The sequence below is a fragment of the Sebastes umbrosus genome, chromosome 5 (assembly GCF_015220745.1).
Source record: "Sebastes umbrosus isolate fSebUmb1 chromosome 5, fSebUmb1.pri, whole genome shotgun sequence".
Taxonomy (NCBI): Eukaryota; Metazoa; Chordata; class Actinopteri; order Perciformes; family Sebastidae; genus Sebastes; species Sebastes umbrosus.
Genome location: NC_051273.1, coordinates 1,440,370 through 1,462,649, shown reverse-complemented (window position 1 = coordinate 1,462,649; position 22,280 = coordinate 1,440,370). Strand labels below are relative to the sequence as shown.

Sequence of the window (22,280 nt, the reverse complement as noted above, 5' to 3'; positions counted from 1 at the left end):
ATCATAGGTCAAAACTGCGCTAAATTTGGCTGAATTATAAAAAGGCAGAAGTGGTAAAACAAAGAGTTGTTTGGGAGCCGAAAGAGCCGGCTCTTCTTGGTGAGCTGAGCCAAATGATCTGGATCACTAAAAAGAGACGGAATTCCCATCACTAGTGTATGCTGCTGTATGTAATTTATGCCAAAGATAAAGATGGGATGAGTAAGAAGAGCACTGACAAGAGAAACAGAGATGATGCTCTGGGTGGTGTAGAGCAGTAAGCCAATTAAATCTGGTGATACTCAGAATGACAGCCAATCAGAGAAGGACTCACTGGTTTTAGCCAATCAGAGTATGTTCTACTCTGACAGGAATTTGGGATTCCAGAAAATGACACTAGTCATCCATCTTCACTTTTTCTATTCTTTATAAGGTCTGTTACACGATGCTGAGGCTCAAAACAGATAAAAAAAAAAAAAAATTCATTTAATTTCAAAATTTATTTCGAACATGTGAAATAAAACAACAATAAAAAAATTAAAAAGAGAATGATCATACAAACAAGTTGACAAAATAAAACAAAAATAAAAAATAAAAATGAGAATGATCATACAAACAAGTTGACAAAATAAAACAAAAATAAAAAATAAAAATGAGAATGATCATACAAACAAGTGGACAAAATAAAAAAAATTAAAAAATGAGAATGATCATACAAACAAGTGGACAAAATAAAAAAATTAAAAAGAGAATGATCATACAAACAAGTGGACAAAATAAAAAAAATTAAAAAATGAGAATGATCATACAAACAAGTGGACAAAATAAAAAAATTAAAAAGAGAATGATCATACAAACAAGTGGACAAAATAAAAAAAAGTAATATTTACATACAATGAAAAGCATAAGAAAAATAAATTGTCAGACACTTGATGCTTTGGTTTACATATTCTAAAAGGAGTGAGAAGAAGTATAAACTTATTTAATCCCAACCTTTCTCCATAAGTCATTCATTGATAATTAACTAGCTTCTTTATTGAGCTAAACATATACTCAAATAATTAATTTTCCTAAACTTGTCTAAATATAATAATTATTATCTTTTATCTCTGACGTGCAAAAATATAAATTAATTACCGATATAATTATCCTTATCAAAATATAAATTCATTATCAATCAAGAATACCAATTCATTACTTATAATGTATCTTAATCAAAATACAAATTCATTACTTACATATTTATCTTTTCGTATATGCGCATATTAATATTTATAATATACAATACGCACATGTAATACAATATGCAATAAATATATACAGTATATACAATACACAGCATCTGACCATGCATATAATGATATAATAAACTATATAACCTTTGAGACAGGAATGGCATTGAGAGTACTACCTAGAAAACAATTTTTATTTTCTGTATTTTTTTATTTTTTTTTACATTTACATATATTCTGTGTGGGTTTATATGTCACCAATCAGAATCAGAATAAGGTTTATTGGCAAGTAGTTTATTCACTTACAAGGAATTAGCCTTGGTGTTTGGTGCATACAATAAACATATTAAGAGGTAATAAAACAGAGGAAAAGTACTGCAAAAGTCAAGAACATAAATATAGAATAGGAAAAAAATACAATAAAATATGAAAAAGATACTATAATAAATATTTACAATAGAAATATTTTTTGAGATAATCTTTTGTTAGTAATATGTTATTGTTAGTGCACTGAGAGAAAAAGATTCTCTCATCCTAAAAAATAATTATATTGTAAATATTTGTTATAGTATCTGTTGTAGTAACCTTTTAAAAAAAGAGAGGAAAAGGCTTGATTTATACAAATTAATTTCATTATTGTACGGAAAAACATTGACTGTCTCTCAGGGTAATTAAGGAGCATTTATTTTAACAGTACCCTTAATGTTCTTTTGAATTAAAAACAATCTTCTTACCAGCTTTCAACTTCAATAAAGTTAAAGTTTATATATATATTATATGAATACTTAATAAATACTTAATAACTCCAATAAAATGTGGAAAACCTGGCAATTAATTTTCAATGCAATTTCATTTTCACGGAACACAAACGCACAACCCCCCATGCTCCCCGGGCACCCAAAAAGGAGATTAAATAATAATAATAATAAGGAGCCACCAATCTATCAATTACAAAAGTATACATATATACAGTATATTCACATGTGCATATAAAGACATATACACACCCACGTGTCTCAATACACATATTGAAATAGACATAGCTGTGTCTGTCGATATGTATATCTTCTTTTAGTAAACAAAAAAACAAACCCATCGACACATTAATAAGACACTTATTGCAGCTCAATTATCCAGAATTTAAAGCATCACTTATTCCCGATCCTCATATTTAGAATTAGAAAGGGTCGTTAATTGAGAGGAAAGAGATTTCCTATAGTATTTATGAAAAGTATACCTCCCTTCTTCTTTCCTAAGTCTTTCTTATTATGTACATCCTGCATGCAGGGTGAGGTCTGATGGAAGTCACCTGTTTCAGGTGTTTCTCGTGGAAATAGAACATTATTGTTTGTTAATAATACGACTATAACATCTTCACAGAGAGTAATTACTTCATCCGGTGCTGACAGACATAAAACATTATGGAGACATATCATAAATGTGATGGCTCTATTACGATTGTGATCAGCTACACTGACACAGACCTGTAGATATAATCAGTCAAGAAGCAATTTAATTAAATAAACTTTAGTGCTATTTTGGGCCCACCTCCACAGTACAGACTGTTCAGATAAACAGTGTTCGGTTCACCCTGTGGGTGGCAGCATGGTTTCATGAGCAAACATGGAACAAGTAGAGATCCTACACGGTGTTTTAAATGTCAACAGCTCAGATCTGCTCTGAATGAGGTCAGTGATAAAGAGACACACAGGTTTCTATCAGCACTTTTCATTCTGCTTTGCACCCCTCAGAAAAGGAGGAGTATACAGTAGCTTTATTTTTTTTTTCCATGATGGTGTGGAAAAAATATGATTACTATTCAATAAAAACATATTTCTAATCACAGCACTCAGGTATTTAATCCGGGAGACATTTGATGTTATTTGCATGCCAGAAAGAAGAAACAAACTGTTTATAACAGTTCATAATAATGAACACTTTCCTCAGACAGTCCTAAATTGCAATGCTTCATCTAAAGAAGAGTATGAAAACGTCATAAAACCATAAACCACATGGTTCCCTCATGTTTGAAAAAGACACAGCAAAAGTGCCCTCTTGAATGCCCCGATGGATAAAACATGATGAAGTGCCCGAAAGGGGGGAACTGTTTTTTTTATATTATTTAACCTTTACCATGGTGGCCTGCCAGTACTAGTACCGCTAGGGGTACTTATGAAGTACTGTTGGGGGTGTGTGAGATGTTTTTAAAATGTTAATTTAAAAAATATCCGTCGTGCATAATTCATAAAATGTAAGTTTCATAAACCACATTTTATATTCAATATTTGTATTTTTTAACTGTTGTAAAATTTCAACTGCTGCAACAAATGCTTTTTTTCTATCAAAATGTTTTGCACTGGTTAGTTAGGGGTGCTTGGCTGAAAAAGTTATTTCAAATTACAGTACATTATTGAAAAACGTTTGAGAACCACGGCTCTAGGGTGAGAAGACATGATGCAGTGCCTTCTAGGGTGTCCTTCAAGTGGAGAAAATGTGATGAAGTGCCCTTCAAGTGGAGAAAATGTGATGAAGTGTCCTCTAGGGTGCCCTTCAAGTGGGGACAATGTGAAGAAGTGCCCTTTAAGTGGGGAAAATGTGAAGAAGTGCCCTTCAAGTGGGGAAAATGTGATGAAGTGCCCTTTAGGGTGCCCGAGAAAACATGAAGTAGGGTGCCTTTAGGGTGCCCGTCGAGTAGAGAAAACATGATGAAGTAGGGTGCCTCTAGGGTGCCCTTAAAGTGGAGAAAACATGATGAAGTAGGGTGCCTTTAGGGTGCCCGTCCAGTAGAGAAAACATGATGAAGTAGGGTGCCTTAAGGGTGCCCGTCCAGTAGAGAAAACATGATGAAGTAGGGTGCCTTAAGGGCGCCCGTCCAGTAGAGAAAACATGATGAAGTAGGGTGCTTTAAGGGTGCCCGTCCAGTAGAGAAAACATGATGAAGTAGGGTGCTTTAGGGGTGCCCGTCCAGTAGAGAAAACATGATGAAGTACGGTGCCTTAAGGGTGCTCGTCCAGTAGAGAAAACATGATGAAGTAAGGTGCTTTAAGGGTGCCCGTCCAGTAGAGAAAACATGATGAAGTAGGGTGCCTTAAGGGTGCCCGTCCAGTAGAGAAAACATGATGAAGTAGGGTGACTTAAGGGTGTCCGTCCAGTAGAGAAAACATGATGAAGTAGGGTGCCTTAAGGGTGCCCGTCCAGTAGAGAAAACATGATGAAGTAGGGTGCCTTAAGGGTGCCTACGCAATGCAGAAAAAACATGATCTAGTGTCATATCGGCTGCCCTAAATGATAGAAAACCTTCTGTGCGCTGGTGCACCACCACATGCAGCTGGTGCCCCATAATATTTTTTTCCGCCCCGGCCCCTCAGACAGCTCGAGTCCGCCACTGGGAGGTGTGAAAAGCGTCATGCTACCCTTGAGCAAGGCAGACTTCTCATTTATTGCCATCTGTTTATGCATGTTGTTGCTTCATATCATCTTAATAATGCTGTGTATGCTGTGCTATGGTCTTTACATAGATTATATGATCATGCTGAAAGCAGGGTGTGATTTTTGTGGATTATGTAATTGAGAAATTAGAACAATAATATCCCACCTCATAGAAACACCCTCAGACTGCTCAGACTGAAACACAGTTCTCTCTCCCCCCTTGTTGCTGCCGTTCTGCTCTCTGATTGGTCAGCACCAAACTGCGGTCAAGCCAGCCTCCACTTCGAAAAAAACACGGTCAAGACCAGCCCCCACATTGTGTTGTGGTGCGTGTCTATCCCAGGTATTACGGTAAGAGCGTGTAGGAACTGACTTCAAAATAAAAGCACTGTTCTGATGAACGTGATAGGCCAATACACATTAATTCAATAAGTCAGTCAGTCTGTAAAATAAATAATAAATAAATAAATAAACACAAACATAAATAGATAAATTAAACAAAATTAATACATATGAAATACTAAGTGAAATGAATGATAACAAGAAAAACAACCACCTCCAAAATGTAGTTCAGAGAAAAATGTTATTCCAATTGTGTAAATACTTAGTCAAACTTAATGTTGAAGGACATTTCCAAAGACTAATCTGACTTTAAATTGATACCATCTCAGATTCAGAAACTTTGTTTCTACTAAGTGACTAAATTCACTGTCAATTATCACATGCTAATTTCACTTCAGAATAATAGTAGGTCATCTCAGAGTGTCACTCAGAGAATATCAGGCCATTCTGAAGTAGAATTTCAAAATTAAAGCCCTTTAAAATTAAGAAACCGTAAAAAAATTGTCTATCTTCCCTCTAAATTCAGATTAAAATTGTATAATAGTGGACAGTTTATTTTTTAATTCTAATCTGAATTTAGAGGGAAGATAGCTAATTTCTGAGATTTTTTAAAGTGCTTTAATTTTGAAATTCTACATCAGAATGTCCTGATATTCTCTGAGTGACACTCTGAGGTGATCTGCTGTCATTCTGAAGTGAAATTAGCGTGTGATAATTGACAGTTTCCTTTTTTAATCATATCAATACCAAATGAATTTAGTCACTTGGTAGAAACATGAAGTTTCTGAATCTGAGGTGTCATTTTTTATTTATTTAGCACAATTTAAGACTACACCACATAACAAAAAAATTAATTAATAATATACAGTGCAGAGAGACCTAGAGACAAGATTAATATAAAGAAATAATATAACTACATAATAGTGATAACAACCAATTAGAACAAAATATATATAATAATACAGTAAATATATCACATATTAATATTCTTTAATATTAAGCTTGACGAAGTATCTACACAATTAGAATAACGTTTTTCTCTGAACTACATTTTGTTGGTAGTTTTTTTTTCTTAATTATCATTAATTTCATTTTGTATTTCATATCTATTATATATTTATTAATTTATTTATTTATTTACTTATTTATTTATTGACAGACTGACTTATTGAATAAATGTGAAATGGCCTATCAAGTTCATCAGAACGGTGCTTTTATTTTGAAGTCAGTTCTTACCCCCTCTTACCGTAATGCCTAGAATATAAACGCACCATGAAACAGCATGGGGGGGTTTGGCTTGACCGTGTTTTTCGAAGTGAAAGGGGGCGTCGGAATAAATATTTGCATCAACCGTTTTCATTGGTCGACGTACACGTCACTCAATCTGTTGCCATGGCGACGGGCTGCTTGCAGCTTGTCAACTGCACGATCCAGTTACTGGAGCTGCTGCTGCTGCAATGAAAACACCTCTGATGGTGGGAGGATATATATATCTGGGCCCACTTCCATCATCTTCTCCTCTAAACACTGACTGAGTGAGTACTTTATTTCATCTTTATATACATAAGAATCATCAGCTCCAAGTATGATGTTAATATTGTCAATGCAAGCTCAGGAGAAATGCAGCCTGAGGTTTGTTTTTAAGGCTAATTTGCAGGTTTCATAATGTTTTTGTGACTAATTAGCTTAATTATAATAAGGTGCGTTAATTGACCAGAGTTAGAAAGATGGCAATGTGATGCAATCTGTACTAAGTTGGCTTGAGTGCAGCCAAATGTTTGACTTGTTGGATTTATTGCTGCTCTGCATTGAAAATGTTGGATCTACATTCATTAACATTACAGTACAGCTGAACCAGACTCCCTGTTAAAAACAATCATTTTAATGCACACTTCAGAATGTAATGTTACAGTACAGCTGAACCAGACTCCATGTTAAAAACAATCATTTTAACACAGACTTGTACATAATGTTACAGCACAGCCAGCCAGAGTCCTTGTTAAAATCATTAATTTTAATGCACACTTGTACATAATGTTACAGTACAACCGAGCCAGACTCCCTGTTAAAAAACAATCATTTCACAGCCACATTTCTTGCTGCTGTTATAAGGATGTGAGAGAACAAGAAGAAACAAGACAAGTGCATGACAGATATTTACATATACAGGAATTATTTTCACTTAAAAAAAAAAAATCATAATGCATCCTGTTGGTTGTAGTTTCCAAAAACGTGTAATCAAAGTACCTCAAATGGCAGTGACATAAGCTGGATGTCTTGTTTTTGCATTCTCTATGTCTAATTTTAATGATCATGAACCCATTTCAAAGTATAGATTATTGTTAAAAACAATCATTTTAGCACATTTGAATGTAACGTTACAGTACAGCTGAACCAGAATCCCTGTTAAAAACACTAAGTTTAACCCATTTGAACGTGACGTTACAACACAGCCAAGCCAGAGTCCCTGTTAAAAACACTATTTTTAACACACACTTGAACTTAACGTTACAGTACAGCTAAATCAGACTCCCTTTTTTAAAAACAAGCATTTTATCACACACTGGAACGTAGCGTTACAGTACAGCCGAGCCAGATTCCCTGTTAAAAAACAATCATTTCACAGCCATATTTCTTGCTGCTGTTATAAGGATGTGAGAGAACAAGAAGAAACAAGACAAGTGCATGACATATATTTACGTATACAGGAGTTATTTTCACTTCAAAATCATAATGCATCCTGCTGGTTGTTGTAATTTTGTGTAGTTCCCAAAAATGTGTAATCAAAGTACCTGAAATGGCAGTGACACAAGCTGGATGTCTTGTTTTTGCATCCACTATGTCTTATTTTAATGATCATAAACCCATTTCAAAGTATACATTATAGTGTATTAAAGGTCCCTTTTAAAGGTCCTGAAAATATATTGATGAAGGTATTTTGAATTCCACAGACTCAGTCCATGACCACGCATGAGTCATTCTGTTGATAGAGACCAAATATATGATCCTCACAGCCGAGCAATGCCCGGTGCATTCCTGATCATATTAGCCTTCTAGGTCTGGGCCTGGAGAGCAGTTGGCTGAAATCTGCTCTGGAAAACAACAGGCTGCATGCCACTGCTGTGTGTAGGCTGTTGAAATGAGGAGAAGGAGGAGGAAGCACATTACAAACGCACCAACCAAAAAGGCATTTTCTCTCTTGTTCGTCTCGCATCATCATCCTCCTCAAGTTTACCTATCAGTTTACTTGCGTCGACGCTGCTCGGCTGAGTAAGATAAGGGAGCAATAGACCACACAGCGGCGTTTAGTGTTCTGGGAGTTTATTTTGGTGCCGAGGTTTTGCATACTGATGAGCAGCTCCTGTGCCCACAGCACCGTAGGAGACTGGGAGTGTGTGTGAGTAGGATATACGCAAGTCCTTGAGCTTTCCAAGCAAGGAGAAGATGAAATGGAGAAAGTGGTATCTGGAGTCTTGTCTGATTCAATAAGGGTAAAGAGCGTGTGGATACCAGAGGAGATGCTTTGATCACATTAACAGATTGTGTGGTGCTGATTCACCCTCTGGAAAAAAAAAAGGTAGGAATAGAAGGAGGAGCTTTGGAGCATCTTTATTTTCATAACGTATAGTAAATTATGTTTTTACAATTTTTAAATAGATGTTTTAATGCCAGAATTGATATATTTGCTTCATTTGAGTCTATGTGGAGGTAGAAGGAAGTTACTGCTTTTATTGTTGTAGTCTGAGTAACGTGGCGTCATATCCGTTCCGTATCCGTCAACCGAAACAAACCGTAGCGAGCAAAGTAGAAGACGACGGAGCGTCAGCGTGGATACGACCTGCACCCTCACATGTTAAATCCAGCGTGGTAAACACTACACATCCAGTAAAGGATGGAAACACTTTGGGTTTCACACATTGACAGGAAAAGCAGAGCTAGACAGAGCAGAGCTAAAGCTGCATGCTAACTCTGTCACGGACAGGAAACGTTATCGCATCGCAACTTCTCCGTGGTCAAATGGGCCGACCCTACGACTGTAGAGCACCCAGATACTGACATTTATGTAAAATGCATTCAATCTTGTAGTAGGGCTGCATGTGGTTATCACTGTCGCCTCACAGCAACACGGTCACAGGTTCGAATCCAGCTCGGATCCAGTTCTCCCCGTGTCAGCGTGGGTTTTCTCCTGGTTCTCTGGCTTCGTCCCTCAGTCCAAAGACATGCAGGTTAGGTTAATTGCTGACTCTAGATTGCCCGTAGGTGTGAATGTGAGCGTGGTTGGTTGATGGTTGTGTGTCTCTATGTGTCAGCCCTGTGATAGTGATAGTCTTCGCCCAATGTCAGCTGGGATCAGGATAGGCGGTTACGGATAATGAATGAATGAATCTTGTAGTATACTGTTTAGCTGTGAGTGAGAAAAAGAAAGTTTGCTCCGGCTGGTGGGCGGTGCTTGGTATTTCCTCAACATGATTGAATGAATGATTTTCACGTCGCACTGGTGAGAAACAGCTTTAAGACTCGAAACCCAAAGTTTAGGACGCGGGATTTTAGTGCAAAGACTTGAGACTTACTTGTGACTTGCACAACAATGACCTGGTCCCGTCTCTGCTGAGAGTAGAAATCAGTTGTTCAATAATAGAGGGAGCTTTCTGAATTCTGATAAGATAACCCCGATGACACCATGATGGTTATCTGATGACATCTTCAGGGTTATCTTGAGTTAGACTTGAGACTTCAAATATTTGAAGCGTTGCATACTCTGTGGATTGAAGTTTGACAGATGAAGGTATTTAACAGGCAGGGAAAGTGTAATGAAAGATGCTTTTAAATTGCAAAAATAAATCAATACATTTAAAAGTTAGCAATAAATAAATAAATGGGAAAATGAAATAGAAGAGTAGGTAGGAGAAGCAATACCAAGGTAAATAAATAAAGAAGCAAATTATGACAAAAATATGTCACATATTATCAATAAGTTTGGGGAAATAAATTGGGGGGGAAATCATGCAGAAATAAATAAATGCATACAATTTAATAATGAATAAATACATTTTAAATAAATAAAAATAAATGCAAAAATAAATAAATAAATTTAAAAGTTAATAAGAAATAAATAAATGGGAAAATTAAATAAAAGAGTAGATAGGGGAATTAATAATTTTTTTCAATTAATCAATGCCTACATTTATTTTTTATATTATTTTTGGCACATTTAATGGCATATTTATTTATTCATCGAGTCACGATTTATTTTGTTTTGGATTTTGGCAGGTTTTGTCCTCCATACATATGGCCAACTCTCCAAAACAAGCTTTAAAAAGTTTGAGGTTTTTTTTGAGGAATGTTTTTGAAATGGCAAAACAATCCAGTTGACATATTGTGAATTCATTTCAAAACAACTGGTTTTGTTAACTGATGCACTCTCAAAGACGGTAACTGAGGAATATGTGTATGTATGTGTGTAAATAATGTTGTATGTTTTTGTGCAGGTAAGAGCGAGCCACTGAAGAAGGCATGTGGCGGACATTATGGCGTACAGCTGGCGTACGCCCGTTGGGAGCCAACAGCTGGCCGCCTCACGCCATCCTGTAGCTGGGCTTCCTCCACCTGAGCTCCATGCACCTCACGCAGCACACCTTTTGACTTCATGAAGATCCCTGACATCGGTGATGTGATGAATAAATTTGAAGTCCTTGGGATTGTGGGTGAAGGTAAGAGTTTATTCTGTATTTTCATTCTGCAGCAGTTGACTACTGGTCCAGTCTTCATCTTTTCATATTAGGAGGTGCTACACTCTCACATTTGTTTGTAGGGCTTTTCACCGAGCAATCATTTGATTGTTTTATTCAATTTGCCTGCGGTACAAGGCTGTTAAAAGCCTGATCTGTTGTTCGTAATTGTGCAGCTCCAGAAGGTCAAGGACAATTTTTTTAAATCACGGAAAGCTGAATTGAAGCTCCTGTGACCTGGATTCTTTGTGTTGTTGTTGTAGAAATGAAGAGGTGGATTGTTGTAAATATCAATGGGTCGGGGTGATTGGATAGTTCAATTCCCTCAAAATGCACTTGGTTGATATACAGCGGCCCTGAGGTGAGGCAGGCCAACCACTTGTCCCAGTTCTACTCCCCATACTCCCACATCCTTCAAGCTTTATAATGTATCGCTAGAAGACAGAAGGAAACTGTCTGTCTGTCCAAAGATGAGTCTGTCTGGAATGAAGTCAGCACTTTTACTGTTTTCAGTCCAGCTCTACTCTCTGTCCGTGTGCTCCTCTTGATCCGGCATCATAGATTTTTCCTCACTGATCTTGAGGTCAGTCCATTTAGTTAATCATGTAGGACTGAGTGCAGCAGCATGTAGGCTCAGTCTAGCAATTAAAATACACAAGAATCTGCCTTTATATTCCGGCTCTTTATCTGAGGAGGAGGAATGGGGAGAATAATTCTGGAGGTTTTGCTCCTTGTAGCAGAAAATCATGTTATATTAATGTAATATTGTTGTTTCATGTTATGTTTTCTCGTAACGGATTTGTCTGTAAGGACGGTTTTTAAGTGCCAAGATTTGACAAATAGCATATATATATATATATATATATTTAATGCAAAAAGTTACATTCTTTTCATGCGGTCTAGTTTGCTTGTTGTTTGTCTTTAGGTTTCCTCTCCTGTTAGGTAAAGCTGAGCATACGCTGTACTATTTAGCCCGTTTCTGGCCCAAATTTTGAGCAGCACGACTCCTTTTAGAGTCGGAACGGATTTCAGCTTCGTCGGGCGTCGTTTGCCGTAACTCCTCCCGACCGGCCGTTCTTTGCAGCCGTGATGCTCAGAGCAGATCTGCTAGCTAGCGACGACATGTTTTTCTTCCTTCAATTCTGGTTATTGTAAAGTTGGTCTTAAATTTAATTCCAAGTGACATTAAAAAAGTCTTAAACCTAACTTGCCTTAAGGTGTTGGAAATAGCACCGATACTGAAACGATACCACGGCAAAAATCGAAAATATCAGGAAAAGTAATTGAATTATAGATGACAACATAGAACTTCAAATTCATTTTTTATATATTAATTAAAAATATACATGGTATGCAGTAATCAATTGAGTTTATGCGATGTCTTTGATAGTTAACTTTATATTAGCAAAAATATATATATATATCACTTATTATTAAACGGTGTTTACTAAGGCTTTTTTTGATAAAACAGCGCCCCCCGCCGACGCATCAGTAACAATTCAGGTGGAGAGTGGTACTGCAGCACGAGAGACGACGAGAGGCTTCCAAAACAAAAACCCACAAAATGCTAATAAATTCAGATGAAGTTCTGTGAGAAGTTGATGAGAGAAAAGCTGTTAAAATCAGAGAGACCTTTCTAGTCTTGGTTATATGGTGCAGCACTAGTAGGAACCCTTTAACTAAACTGTGTTAGAACAAAGGTAGATATATCAGAGCGGCCTCCTGACGAGACTAGATGAGTTCTTGGGAAAGAGCACGGAGCAGTTCGTCATACGTCGGCTCTGTCCAAGAATTCCTGGTGAACCTCGGGGGGATGAGTGTGTGTGACTGCCAGGGTCGATAACATCACAGCTACAGCAGCTTGCCAACTCTTGTGTCCTACTTTCTGAGCCACCTGTCCTTTTTATAGTCGGGATGTTTTTCTTTAATTCATGTGAACATATGAGAAGCATTAAAAAAGAGGATTTAAATCCCCTTTTTGTTTTCACTTTGTAGCAGCATGCTGAAATAAAAAGGGTTTCTTAGCACTCATTAGTATTGTTGGCATTGTTGGTCAACTCAGACTTTATAAACCAAGCTATTGTTTGTTTATTAATGTCTTTAGGTCATGCTGGAATTGTTGTCACAAATCAACATTTTAAAACGGAATTTATGCCGTCACTTTTATTATTGTCTTATATGGGTCTGCTTGTATGGAGGACAGAACCTGCCAAAATAAAAAATAAATTACTTGAGAAATAAATAAATAAATATGGCATTAAATGTAGCAAAAATAATATTAAAAATAAATGTAGCCATTAACTAATTGATAAAATGTGAAAAATGTATATTTCTGTTTTCCCTTTTATTTATTTATGTATTTATTTTTATTAAGTTTTTAAAATGTATTTATTTATTTATTTTTATATATATTTTTTGAAAGTATTTATTTATGTATTTATGCAATTAAACAAAAGAGTAAATACATAAGGGAACTGATACAAAGATTAATAAATAAAGAAGCAAATTATAACAGAAATATTAATTTATAATAAAATAAATGTAGCCATTAATTAATTGATAAAATATGACAGAAATTGATAATTAATTGCATTAATTGCATAAATACATAAATACTTTCAAAAAATAAATATAAAATAATTAACAAAAATACATTCCATTTTTAAAAATAAATAAATAAATAAAAGGGACAATTAAACAAAAGAGTAAATAAATAAGAGAATTGATACAAAGATAAATAAATAAATAAAGAAGCAAATTAAAACAAATATGAATTTATATCAAATTTGATCAATTAATTAATGGCTACATTTATTTTTAATATTATCTTTGCTACATTTAATGCCATATTTATTTATTTATAATAATTTATTGATTTATTTTTTATTTGGCAGGTTCCGTCCTCCATATGCTTGTAGCGTTTGGAATACATGAATACTTAATGATTTGAACCTGCGGTTTGTGTCTTTTTTAGGTGCCTATGGTGTTGTTTTGAAGTGCCGACACAAGGTAAGATCTTACAGATTGTCATAAAATCACCTTGTGTTTTGTGTGCGTGTTGTTGGGGGGCCCCGTTGGGTCCCGTCCATATGCTGTATATAAGAAGTGGACGTGGCCACCGTGACGTCACAGTGTCTCATTATTACTGTGATGGCGTAAGTGGCTCCCGTGGATTGCTGGGTAATTAGTTAAAGTCTTTGTGTGTGTCTGCTCGGGTTCATCGGTGAGAAAGATCTGCTTTGAATGGCGACACATTTGTTAACTTAAATTCTTCCACCGCTCTGCCACTTGATTGGTTCTCATTCATGTAAAAGGGGCGCCGATAGTCTTGAATCAATTCATTTTTTAAGCAGAAGAAGAAGGAAAACAAGAAAACAGCAGGCCTGTGAGCAGCAGACGACCCGCACTGCAGTAATAGCCTTGTCATCTCAGTCCATTTAAGGAAGAGGCTGTGCCAGGAATTGACAGCAATCCAGCATGAATAAGAGACTAACTACCTCCTAATGACAGAGGATTTGAGGAGGAAAAAAGACAGATCCTTGGTGTTTTTCTTGTTCTGCGATGGCTGTTCTTCTGCCTTCATTACAGTGTTTATTACAGCACCGACCTTACGCCGCGTATCCATTAGCCAGGTTTCTAATGCCATCACGTTACCTTAAGTGTGAGACAACAGCAAAAGACAACATGCATCAGACCTGGTGTTGAGCTAGCACTCACAGAAGTGAGGAGAAAGAAGAAAAGCCCCGCTGTAAACCGGAATCACAGCCTATAATTACCGGGCTTTATTATTCAGACTGATTGATCCCAGGCCGACGCAGCTGCAAATGCCAATGTCTCCATTTTAGACGACAGAAGTCGCATCATCAGTCCTCAGTTTGGTCCACGCAACAGACGGAGGCTGCTGCTTTGTCTGTAACACTCTGTCACTTTACTGTGTTTATTTGTGTGAAAATAAATCTTCACCACCATGACGGCAATTATTTATTTATTTATTTATTTATTTATTTATTAATGTATTTATTTATTTATTTGTTCTGCTCATCAGGACAATTAGCATTAAAGACAGACAGGTGGTCTGGTCTATGTTGGAGAGCAAAATAATTAATATTGTCCGATATTAATCTGATTTATACTTTATATTTTACTCAATAATCCAGTTTTTGCCCAGGGCTCTGGTTTAAATACAGTTTTATTACAGAATGAAAACCATTTTCTTTATGTTTAGTGCATTTGTTCTGCTGCTGAAGCGTAGGACTAAAATAACAAATGACCTATTTAGTTATAGTATCTTTGTTTGTCAATCAGTTGCCTTGATTCTTTTACAATATCAGTTGATCTGAGCATCCTCATATACTGTATAGAGCAATATATGAACACACTGTAAACAGACGCAAAACAACTTTAAAAGGTGATGATATATCAGTGTGTTGTGCTCAAATTATATCAGCTTTGACCTCGGTTGCCGCTGACATTTCAAAGCACAACCAATGAGATAACAGCTGCAACTGTTGTTGTTGTTGCCTAGGGACAGGGAACAACTTCCTTACGCAACTTTTCAGTCCCGATAGCGATACCTAGGTTTTGGGGATCGGCCGATACCGAGTACCGATCTGAAACAAGTGTTTATTTTGCGTCTTTGTTGAATGCTCAATTCTGATTGGTCAATACCCAAAGTTTGCCAAATGTGTTTTCTACCTCTTGAAAGGGAATCTGGCTATAAAATACTCCTGATATCCTCTAAAGGAGGCTATGTGCACACAAAGGAGCCTTTGGCCATGACATTTGCCTATGCGTCATCACATTCTACCATTGTGCACAGTATAACATCAATAAAAAACAACTAAATTGTATAATTTTGACTTCAAATGAAATAGTTTTATTATAATAATGAAATATGATAATAACAAATAAGATCAATAACAATGTAAATAAGATAACAAATAGAATCCAAAGTCAAGTATGTACATTCAATAAAATATTGAAATCATTGGACAAAATATACTTGGAGTGTTGTTTTAGTCGCGTTAAGGCCTCGTCTTTTAGAAACTATTCAGAAAAAAAAGACCACCACAGCATTTTATGAAGTTTTTAAAGGCAGTGTTTTAACACAGAGCTCAGAAGAACCAGTACCGGGTCCGTCGGGTAAAAGAGGTTAAAAACAAACATTTAAAGAGATTATTTGACTTGACCTGACATTAGTTTATAAAGTCTTCTTAATTAGCTCATTACACTTTCATTATTTCTCTGGCGTACAACAAAGGGACAACAATCCCCCAGAAGTCTGACATTTTGCTGCTCCTCTGTGGGCCTTGTGTGTGTTAGAAACTTCATAATATATGCAGTTTAGATGGAGTATCTGTTAGAAACTCCTTAATATATGCAGTTTAGATGGAGTATCTGTTGGGAACATCATAATATATGCAGTTTAGATGGAGTATCTATTGGGAACTCCATAATATATACAGTTTAGGTGGATTATCTGTTGGGAACTTCATAATATATGCAGTTTAGATGGAGTATCTGTTGGGAACTCCATAATATTATACAGTTTAGACAGAGTATTTGTTGGAAACTTCATAATATATGCAGTTTAGATAGAGCATCTGTTGGGAACTTCATTGCTTGACGTGTGAAAGCACAGGAGGACGAATCCTCTGGCTGCAGATCGATATGGACCAGTGCCATCTGGAAAATATTGTATTGTTAGTGTGGATTTTTTTCAAGGGCTAACTCAACAGATCTATGCTGCATAAATATGTGTGCATACACACACACACACACATAGACGTGGGCACACAGTCAAACACACACTTCATGCACACACACAGGCATTCGATGACACACATATTAGAATAACACTCGAGCTTACCGGGGGTTCGATGGCGCTGCTGCTGCTGTGACGACGGGCAGGGAGGAGCAGCGGCCAGAGAAAATGGCTGTATTTGTGTAGCTGAGACGCAGCTGCTCGCGCTCGGAGAACGTACTTATTTCAGCAGTGGCACGCCCCCTCACATTGGTTTATACAGTACATGTGTTTAAAAGGAATAATTAGATGCGGGGACAGATATAGAAAGGATGGGAACGACGAGGGTGCATTCATCAATTTCCACATAATAATCTGAATCTATTTTAGAGGCTGCTGGATGTGCCACCCCCACACATGCTTCACAACATCTGAACACCGACGTTCAGACTCAGCTGGGCTTAGTGGGACATAGAGAGAAGGATGGAGTCTGCGATGACAGTATTTGGAGGTGTAATCTACAGTATGCTTTATCAGTGTTGTAGTCAGGGTCTGAAATTAACCTTTTTCACTTCCTGTCACTGTGGCAGGAAAGTTTTTTTTTTTGATCTGCCACTTTTGAAATCTCTGCGCTAAATGAAGGAATAACATGTCATTCAACGTTCGATATATTTTACCTAAAAAAATAATTAAATTACAGCGTTTGAATAACACCGTAACTTCCGGGTGAGCCCTATGTTTCGGGGGTGAAAGGTTACTGAACACAGTACTAAGAGTCAGCTCTTAAACCTGTACTTTTTTATTGTCATCTGTGGTGGTTATTTGCAAAAAAACATGATTCAAAAGATTAGGAAATAAATGATAGTATTATTTAAATATTTGCCTTGATTAAAAAAGATCTTGACATTTTAAGTATGTATTATAAGCTGGTTAGAGCTAGTGTTAGGATATTTATTTTATATTGCTGTGAAAACGTCTCCTTCAAACAACTGGATTTATTCAAGTTTCTCACTTTAACTGCATTTTACAAGATTCAATTTGAATACATCATGATAACGTTAGAATTTACCTTCTCCCAATACTAATTTTTACTAAACAGAGTTTGAATACATCATAATGTAAACGTTAACGTAATAGTAACGACACGCTTTTGAGGGCTTTTTTTTCTCTCTCCGCCATGGCTCCGGTCCCAAACAAACTGAAACATGAGTATGCGTGAGTATGCCATCATTGTGCAGCGTAACTGTCAGAAAGCATCAATAAGAGGAATCGATAGACACGGAGGCACGAGATGCCAAGGAAGCAGACAACTAGGAACCGATTCTCAACGGGAACTGATTCTCTACTCCCATCTCTGCAGATGGCCTGACGATTTTACCTAATTTCAGACCCCACTTAAGTGTCATACTTAAGGAGAAAACTTAAAGGTCCCTTATCATGCTCATCGTCAGGTTCATACTTGTATTTTGTGTTTCTACTAGAACATGTTTACATGCTTTGATGTTCAAAAAAACACTTTATTTTCCTCATACTGTCTGCCTGAATATACCTGTATTTTACCTCCGTCTGAAACGCACCGTTTTTAGTGCATTTCAACAGAATTGCAACGGAATTGCGTTGCTAGGCAACAGTTTGGGTCCACGTTTACTTCCTGTCGGCTGATGTTATTCACATACACTGCAACAGGAAATAATCTGGGACACATTTAGAATGTTTTTGTTTAAAACCGTGTAATAATCTATATATTGTATATTTGTGACATCACAAATGGACAGATCTCCTAACGGCTTGTTTCAAACGAGCAATTTCTGAATACGGGCTGCGTGTGTTTTCTCTGTATATTGAGCGTTTGGATAGTTTAACAGTATTTATATAGCACTTAAACCTGCTAAATAATATAAAAAGACATGCAAATCTCACTTTCTACAATATGGGACCTTTAAGGTGTTTTGTGCAACCGGCCTCTGAACTGTGCATAAACACCAAGTAGACAGTTTTGATAGAATACAGACAAAATGTTATCAAGAAGCTGACGATGTTGCAAGATTAAAGTCCAGTTATTGTTGTTACCTGATAAAGGATACACAGTTTTTATGTTTTGCCAGCTAATTAATGTTTTCCACCTCTCCTGCCTCACTCAGTCTTGTTCTATCTGGCCAAATGTTTGCCACAGCTATTTGATAAAGAATAAAAAGAGCACCCAGACTAAAGCTGCAACATGCTGGGACACAGAGACGCTTTTGTCTCGTCGTTCTGGCTCATCTTTTATTAATTTCTTGTCCATGTAAGTGGATCACCAAAAGAACATGTTTGGGTTTTCTCTGTAATGGGAATACTGTGTTTTATTGTGGTGTGATGAGAGAGAAAAGGGGGGAAACTAGATTCAAGGATGCTGCAGCTACGTAGGAATCTTTAAGCCAGCCGAGCCACCAGGACGCTCCGGGTCGTTTCCTCTCGTCTGTCGATGCTTCATCAAACCCTGTGAATTATGCTAATTTGTTCAGTAATTACTGTAAGAGGCTTTGGCCACTGATCTTCATCATACCAGTGGAGCCTCAGTGAGGATATTGGTAAAGTCTGTTCTTAAAATATGATAATAATAACCACTGGATGGATTGACTTGAACATTTTGTACAGACATTCATGGTTCTCAGAAGATTAATCGTAATTACGTTAGTGGTGATCTCCTGAATTTTCCCATTGCCATGAAATATGGTACTATTAGGATGAATTGTAATCACTTTGCTCGTCCCCTGACCATCCGTACAGCGCCAGAGACACGGTCAAAATTTATACTTTGGTTTATGACCAAATAGCTGCCAACTAATGACATTCCCCGACAGCCAGAAACTTTATTTGGGATTTAATAATCATATTTAATATCAGTCAGAGCAACTCAGCAATATTTAGATCACTATTATTATCACGATTATTCATTGATTTTAGGGACAAAATGTTTTTATAGCAATTTTACATTTAAATAAACAGAACGCTGCTTTCACTTCAATGCTACAATCCAAACATCAAAAATTATAAATGTTATCCTTTTACTTTATTATTGTCATCCATAGGGGTTATTTATATAAAAACACTCAATTCAAATGTTTAGCAGCCGCAAAAGCTGCGCCATCCTTTTGTGAAATTGCCCCTCTGTCTTGTTGAACAGTGTGGTATAAATTTGTGAATGTGTTTGGTCACTTTGATCACTCCTGAAGACAAAATATGAACTGTAAACATGAGATGAAATGGTGGAGAAATGGCTAATTTCCTATTTATTAATCTGTTTTAACTACGAGCCCTATTGTTGTATAGTTAAAAAAAAATAAGTGTTTACTTCATGAACTATAACTCACTCAAAATGGCATTTTGTTTTTCAATGGTTGCTAATAGTGCTTGTGTATTTTATTCAGCAAATTAAAACTCAGCTTTGTCGCAGGTATGCTGTAAACTTTAGATTACGGTGCTGGCGTCTCGCTTGTTGATTCAGTGTGTTGATGAAACTGGGAATATCAGTACTGAGAGTGGAAACCACCACTCCCAGTTTGCTCTAGAGTTCATTAACATATAAGGTATGTTTACTCGTGGTAGATTACAGAGAACGCTAACCTATATACGGCTCTCGTTTCAACCATCAAAACGTTTGCACAGTAAAACTGAATCTCTGCACATGTTCGAAAGGCGATGTTCTTATTTATAATGAGCTCATAGTTCAGGAGCCTGGGCTGTTTTGTGTTGCAAAGTTAGCCGTATTTACCCGAAGAAATCTTGATGTAGTGATACTTTATTATCCTCTTGTGCATATTTGCTTTGTTGCTTTATACAGCAGCACAATTCTGCTGAAATGAGATCGTAGGATTCATTGAAAAAGAAATTTAAAAACAATGGATGTGGTAAACTGAGGTGTGTTTTCTTTTCAGTGTGGCCCACTCTCTGTTTATCACTAGTTTCACTGGTAGATGGTGTTATTAGTCCTCCCACCCGACTCTGGGACCTGTTGATTTAAACATGAAACACTTTGTGTGTTTATTAGTCAAAGACTTCCCTTCTCTAGCAGCTAATCTAAATCCTGGATAAGGCTTGAAACAGCACATGATCACTGGTGGTTCTTTAGCAGTATGGGGGAATGTGAGTGAGAGGGTAAACATAGCTGTGTTGAGTATTTATTTAAGCGTGGAACACCTCTCAGGAATGCACACGACACACAGCGTCACCCTGAATGTGCTTATCGTCCCATGAACTGGTTTCTCCAGCCGCTCTGACCACACAGAGGTAAAACATTGACGGTGTCACGGCTACATCACGCTCATTCCCAGGTCCATACTTGTATTTTGTGTTTTTACTGGAACATGTTTTAATGCCAGAATCGATATATCTGCTTCACCTGAGTCTATGTGGAGGTAGAAGGAAGTTACCGCTTTTATTGTGGTAGTCTGAGTAACGTGACGTCATATCCGTTCCGTATCCGTCAACCAAAACAAACCTCAGAGAGTCTAAAACGTCGGAGGGTCAGCGTGGATACGACCTGCACCCTCACATGTTAAATCCAGCGTGGTAAACACTACACATCCAGTAAAGGATGGAAACACTTTGGGTTTCACACATTGACAGGAAAAGCAGAGTTAGATAGAGCAGAGCTAAAGCTGCATGCTAACTCGGTCACGGACAGGAAACGTTATCGTATGGCGGTAAAGTGGCGGTGGAGCCGGCCGGCGCTCTCGTCTCCGTGGTCAAATGGGCCGACGCTACGACTGTAGAGCACCCAGATACTGACATTTGTGTTCTCTGCATTGAAACGGCCCCGATGGAGCTGACCATGGATGGATAAAGAGAACGGAGCTGACGGGAGAGCTAGAGACCACCTTGGAGAAGTTAGAGGAAGTAGACACGTGGGACTACGTCCGCTTTTCAAACTAAGGTGTTAACAAAGGGAACTGAATATACAAAATACATCTATGGAAATAAGATTGATGGATTATATTCACCAGAAGTATAAAACATTACATGACCCTTATAAATTAAAAAGAAAATCCCACTAATCTGTGAGGGAAATGTCTTTATTCTTTGATTTCTTGGTTGCTGGATAATAAATAACTCCTGACAATGACTGATATATTTGACTTCAGGACATCTCTGACTACATACATGCTGAAAATCAAACATCTTTATTGTATTAATTTAGATATTTTCCATAGTAAAAGTCCCTAGAAGTGTATGATTCAACTTTTCCCTTCATGGTCTAGTGTTAAAAAAGTTAACAAAAATCACAATAAATCATAATATCGAATCACAATACATATCGACTTGGCACCCAAGTATCGTGATCGTATTGGTGAATCGTCCCAGCCCTAATATATATATATATATATGTAGAACGTCATCATGCAGAAACCTACTTCAGGTCTTGCGGGAAATAGTTTTTAGAAGGGCTTGAAGAGAGAAAAGCATTTTGACGCTAAAACACATATTTCTACCAAAATGTGAATGTTTGGATTTGAATATGTAAAGAACCCCACTGGGAAGCTACAGAATGATATAAAAACCTAAAGAAAAACCAACATAAATAATGGACTCACCCTGTAATAATCTGTAATACGTCTTCATTAATCACAGGAGATTTATAAAATGAAGCATCTTTAGCTGCGGAGGTGGTCCGGCTACATAATGATTGGATACCAGCCAGTCAGTCAGTCCTGAAAGTCGGTTGCATCATTGAAAAAGTTTCTGCCCACACAGAAGCAAAGTCACACACGCAGATTGAAATGTCTCCAGGACAACATGAAAGAACCATTTTGACCTTCAAATCACCAATGAAAACGGTATTTATAG

The 22,280-nt window shown here is 36.9% G+C and overlaps 1 protein-coding gene across 5 annotated transcripts in view; it reads left to right on the top strand.

Annotated features, from left to right (window-relative positions):
• LOC119488135 (cyclin-dependent kinase-like 5) overlaps positions 1-22,280 on the top strand; it is a 64,887-nt gene that overhangs the window by 5,516 nt on the left and 37,091 nt on the right. For 2 of the 5 annotated variants that reach the window (XM_037769468.1, XM_037769469.1), the window contains exons 1-3: positions 6,178-6,517; positions 10,472-10,693; positions 13,686-13,720. In XM_037769468.1, the coding sequence (XP_037625396.1) occupies positions 10,630-10,693; positions 13,686-13,720 (99 nt within the window). In that variant the 5' untranslated portion in view covers positions 6,178-6,517; positions 10,472-10,629. Of the gene's footprint in view, positions 1-6,175; positions 6,518-10,471; positions 10,694-13,685; positions 13,721-22,280 lie in introns of those variants that run through there. The other 3 variants (XM_037769467.1, XM_037769465.1, XM_037769466.1) reach the window with 3 other exon arrangements.